At 46.6% G+C, this 5,000-nt stretch overlaps 1 protein-coding gene across 1 annotated transcript in view; it reads right to left on the bottom strand.

Moving 5' to 3' along the window:
• Positions 1 to 1,391: 1,391 nt before the first annotated feature.
• The window catches only part of LOC133976580 (BCL-6 corepressor-like), a 39,051-nt gene continuing 35,442 nt past the window's right edge, over positions 1,392 to 5,000 (bottom strand). The window contains exon 13 of the mRNA XM_062414818.1: positions 1,392 to 2,673. Coding sequence (XP_062270802.1) covers positions 1,422 to 2,673 — 1,252 coding nt within the window. The 3' untranslated portion in view covers positions 1,392 to 1,421. The remainder of the gene's footprint in view (positions 2,674 to 5,000) is intronic.

The raw sequence follows: 5,000 nt of genomic DNA, 5'->3' as shown, positions 1-5,000 counted from the left end.
GTTCTTTTATGCACTAAATGAATCTCAGTTCTTCTTCCAGCAGGTTTTTATTTAAATCACTGAACATCTTTTTTTTTTGGCTCCTTTCAGGTTTTTTGGGGGATATTTTTACTCCTCGCTGACACTCAGAGCGTCCGGCGGTCCAATCAGTGGGATTTAATTTCCCGTCAGGCAGAAATGAAATGTTGCTGCGTTTCGCTGCGCCGCCTTTAATTAGAGGCTGTTTAACATTCACACACACACACACACACACACACACACACGCATACACATACACATACACACACACACACACACACACACCGATTGAATAAAATGCAAATGAGCATCCAATTACACACCTAAACTACTAAAGACACACACACACACTCTCACGCACGCACACACACACGCACACACTCACACACATACACACACACACACACACACACTCTCACACACACACACACACACACACACGTTCATGCATATAAACACACATCAGCGCTGTACTGAGCCTGGAGTGAAACGCTGGAAAAACCTTTAAAAGGAGTCAAACGTACGAAGTTTAGAGCCTCCAGGTGCAGCTTGCTTCTTATTCGTTGGTTTTTAAAGGTGGTTTGCATCCAAAATGTTGCATAACGTCAACTACTGGATATAAAATATGACTCAGTTCTCCTAAATGTTCTCTAATATAACTCCTTACTTTAGACTCTGAGGGCCTAAAAACACCAACAACTCTCTTTCTCAACTCGTCCTCCCGGGTCAAATTGACCCCGTCTGTTTTGACTGTTCCTTCTGTCCTTCCTTCCGTCTTTCCTTCCTCCCTTCCTTCTTTCCTTTCCTTCCTTCCTTTTATTCCTTCCTCCCTCCCTCTTTCCTTCCTTCTTCCTCCCTCCCTCCTTTCCTTCCTTCTTCCTCCTTTCCTCCTTTCCTTCCTTGACTTGAGGACAACAGGAGGGTGAAAACAATCTTCTTCTTCTCTAGGTCTTCCTCTACGCTGATGACTCTCTGCTTTCTGCTGCTTTAAACATTTGTGCTGCTAAAGGTGTAGAGAGACTAATTTACCTTTAAATTCAGACAAACAATTATTCCCTTTTTTTTTGTTCTTCTTCAATATTTATTGGACAATAAATAGTTTGGTGACAGGAAGCCAACAAAGATGCTGAATACAAAAATTACACATAAAGGTAACAAACAACCGACCACTGAGCATCATATTTACACCAAACTGCAATTACAAAGGACAGATCAAAGAATCGGGATTATTGGGCTCATAAATAAAATAAAATAAAATAAAAAGGCGCATTTACAGTTGACATGTGACACACGTTAACTGTCCCTTTAAACAGTCCAGATATGATGTTTGTTTATTTACAATATTTACACGTTGAGTTTGTGTTGATTTAAAACTGTTGAATCTTTTCCTGATTCTGCAGGTTTCATGACTTCGTTTTGACCCGAGCTCCTTTCCCAGCGAGCTTCCCGTTGTCTTGCTGCACGTCGTCGCTCCGGACGACCCCTCCCCCGACTTTCATCCCCAGATCCCTTATGTGAACTCTGACGTTCCCCAAGTTCCTTTGCCAGGCGGCGTCCATCTTTATGGTCTTACCTCCCTGGTGGCTTTGGGTGTCACATGCGTCTCTTTTGGGCGCCATGTTGTTACCGCTTGCTCTCTTCGCTGCTTGGCGCTCCCACGTGTTAGCATCTGCTGTAGCATCCGGCTTAGCGGCGCTGGCGGCTGCAGAGTTCTTACTCCGCAGTCGTTGTGGCTCCCAAACATCGACCGCAACACCTGAATCTGACGCCGCCGCACCGCTGCTCTTTCCCGCCTGACTCTGCCGTCTCCACATGTTAGCACCAGTTGAATTAGCAGCGTTTTTATGTCGTAGTCGCTGCGGTTCTGACTGGTCCGCGTTTGGGATCGTCGCGTTCCTGCTTCGTAGTCGCTGCGGCTCCCACACGCCGGCAGCTACGGCCACGTCGGACTTGATGGGAGCGTTCCCGGTGGATTTACCTCCGTGCCGTTGTTGCTCCCACATGCTTGAATCCCTCTTAGAGTCCAGATTAGCAGAATTAACGATCTTATTCTGGAGCTTCTGCGGCTCCCACACGCTAGCATTCATTGTTATGTTTGGTTTCACTGCAGCAGGAACTCCGGTGTTCTTACTTCCTTGCTGCTGCTGCGGTTCCCACATGCTTGCATCCATTTTGGTTTCCATCGTGGCAGCTGCAGGAGAATATCCCACATGTTTAAGTGCTTGGCTTTGTCCAGACTCTGCTGCTCTGTTCTGCCAGTCCACTTTAGCATCTCCTGGTTGCAGAGGAGGTACAGATGGTGGAATGCGTTGCAGCGGTCTTGCAGGCGGTCTTGGGGCCGGCGGTGGAGGAGTCGGAGGCGGTGACGTTTCCAGCGAGTCCCAGCGACTGTCCACGAACTCCAGAGACGAGCCGAGCATGCCGGCCATCTCGGGGGTGGCTTCTACCAGCTCCAGAGGGTCCTTGGCATCCGGCCTGAAGGAGGACAGCTCCTGCTCATCGGGACCCGTCAGCAGCTGTGACAGCGATGCCTGACGGTAGAAGTCGTCCTCCGGGATGGACTGCACGTTGAGCTGAGGGAAGAGGCGGCGGAAAGACCGTGAAGTCATCCGGAGGCGACCCAGGACGTCGCACAGGAGGAGCCAGTTCCTGGGACTGGAGGGAAGAGAGGAGCAGAGGAACATCAAAGTGTTAGAATCAAAAGGTAACGATGAGTAATGAGGTTAGGTGAGTCAATCAATACAGAACCAGAGAGACTGACTGGATGTTTAGCAGGAACTGAGGTTAAACTCTGTGAATCTGTGCAGCTGCAGGACTTTAGGAGGCTTGTTTGTGAGCGTTAGAGTTAGATGCTCCTCTTCATCAAGTTCATTCACTAAATACTTAATCTATTAACCTTCCTGTCGTCCTCCCGGGTCAAATTGACCCCGTCTGTTTTGACTGTTCCTTCTGTCCTCCCTTCCTTCCATCTGTCCTTCCTACCTCCCTCCCTCCCTCCTACCTTCCTTCTTTCCTCCGTCCTACCTTCCCTCCTTCCTTCCTTCCCGTCTTTCCTTCCTTCTTCCTCCCTCCTTTCTTCCTTCCTCCCTCCCTCCCTCCTTTCCTTCCTTCTTCCTCCCTTCCTTCCTTGACTCGAGGACAACAGGAGGGTTAAACCCCCGAAGGCTTCACTGTTTTATCTCTAGCTTTAATATGTTGTGAGAACCAGGTTTGAACTTGTTTGGGATCTCTGAACGAAGCTTCTTATTTAGTTAGAAGAGTTCACGGGTTCAACCTTTTTCTCTTCTGCCAACATTACAGTGAAAGAAGAATTCATATTATTAACAATCCAGAATCATAGAAGATAAAAGAGCCGCGAGTGTTTTTGTGAATTGTCCTCCTGAAACCCATAAATCTACACAACAGCTGGCAGATGAAAATAATCAAAAGACTGGAGAGCAGAGCCGATGTGGAGCCTAAAAAACCTGTTTTATACCAACACAATGTACCAAATATCAGAAATTGAAAGTCTGTAATAATAATGGTTCTATAGTTTCTGATTTAAACTCTTCTTCAGCTTCTTTGGTTCAATTTGTGTCCTTCTCACAACGATGTGTTCAGGAGAGAATCACTCAGATTCAGGTGTTGTGTTGCCACTAATAGAAGAATCAGATCTGGATGAACACACACGTCCAGATTTTGATTTTAGAAAAGAAAAGAAAAGAAAAGACGGAGCGAGAGTTTAGTGTTTCATCGTGGATTAAACATTCAATTACAGCAGAGTCAGAAATATGGCTTCTATAAATGTCAAAGGACGAAAGGAGAAAAAGAAGAAGAAGATGATGAAGGAGGAGGAGAGGAGGAGGAGGAGGAAGAGAGGAGGAGGAGGAGGAGACCGTTTCTTTTATGTATATTCTGCAGCCCAACATCAATGAAGCTGTTATTGATTCACAATGTCTGTCAATGTGTGTGTGTGTGTGTGTGTGTGTGTGTGTGTGTGTGTGTGTGTGTGTGTGTGTGTGTGTGTGTGTCAAGGGCAAAAGGAAACATAACACACACACACACACACACACACACACACACACAGGACAAGGCCACATGTTGCTTTAAAGTCGGCTGCTGCTGGAATCTTAAACAACCCGACGAAGTGTGTGTGTGTGTGTGAATGTGTGTGTGTGTGTGTGTGTGTGTGTGAGAGTGTGTGTGTGTGTGTGTGTGTGAGTGTGTGTGTGTGTGTGTGTGTGCAGAGCCCGGTGGCCTTGTATCCAGGAAGAGCCATTAATACTACATCAGACACCAGAGAGAAAGAGAAAAAGAGAGAGAAGAAAAAGAAGAAGAGAAAGAAGAGAAAGAAGAAGAAGAGAAAGAAGAAGAGGAGGAGGACAGAGGAGGAGAAAAGCGACAGGGGAGGAAGACGAAGTGGAAGCCAATTAGCCTCGTCGCCACGGCGATGCAATCCTCGTTAACGACCTCTCCGTCTGTCCTGCCTTTATCTCTCTCTCTCTCTCACACCACCCTTCATTCGCTCGCTCTCCCTCCTCTTCCTCCTCCTCCTCCGCTATTCCCTTTCTTTTCTAAGCTGCTTTCCACCACCTTAATTGGTGTGTGTGTGTGTGTGAGTGTGAAAAAGAGGGAGATGTGTTAGAAGAACGCTGAGAAAGAATGTGTGAGTTTGCGAAGGAGAAAAAAAAAACAGTGTGAATAATAAAAGACAAAGTGTGTGTGTGTGTGTGTGTTGGTGTGTGTGTGTGTGTGTTGGTGTGTGTGTGTTGGTGTGTGTGTGTTGGTGTGGTCCGGTGCTTTATTTAAACCTGCTGTGCTTAGCGCTGCTTCCTGTAGTCCTGGTCCCGGTCTCAGTGTGTTTAGTTCTGATCAATCTTAAGAAGTTTAGTTCCTCGTTTCTTAAACCCGAATTAAATGAATCCTCGTCTCTTTAGCCCCAAAGTCTAAGTCTACGTCTAACCGTAACCCTCCTTAAGTCTAACTAACTGTAGTCTGACTCC

Source organism: Scomber scombrus, chromosome 24 (assembly GCF_963691925.1).
Source record: "Scomber scombrus chromosome 24, fScoSco1.1, whole genome shotgun sequence".
NCBI classification, from domain to species: domain Eukaryota; kingdom Metazoa; phylum Chordata; class Actinopteri; order Scombriformes; family Scombridae; genus Scomber; species Scomber scombrus.
Note: the sequence above shows the minus strand (reverse complement) of the source record. Positions and strands in the feature narration are given on the sequence as shown.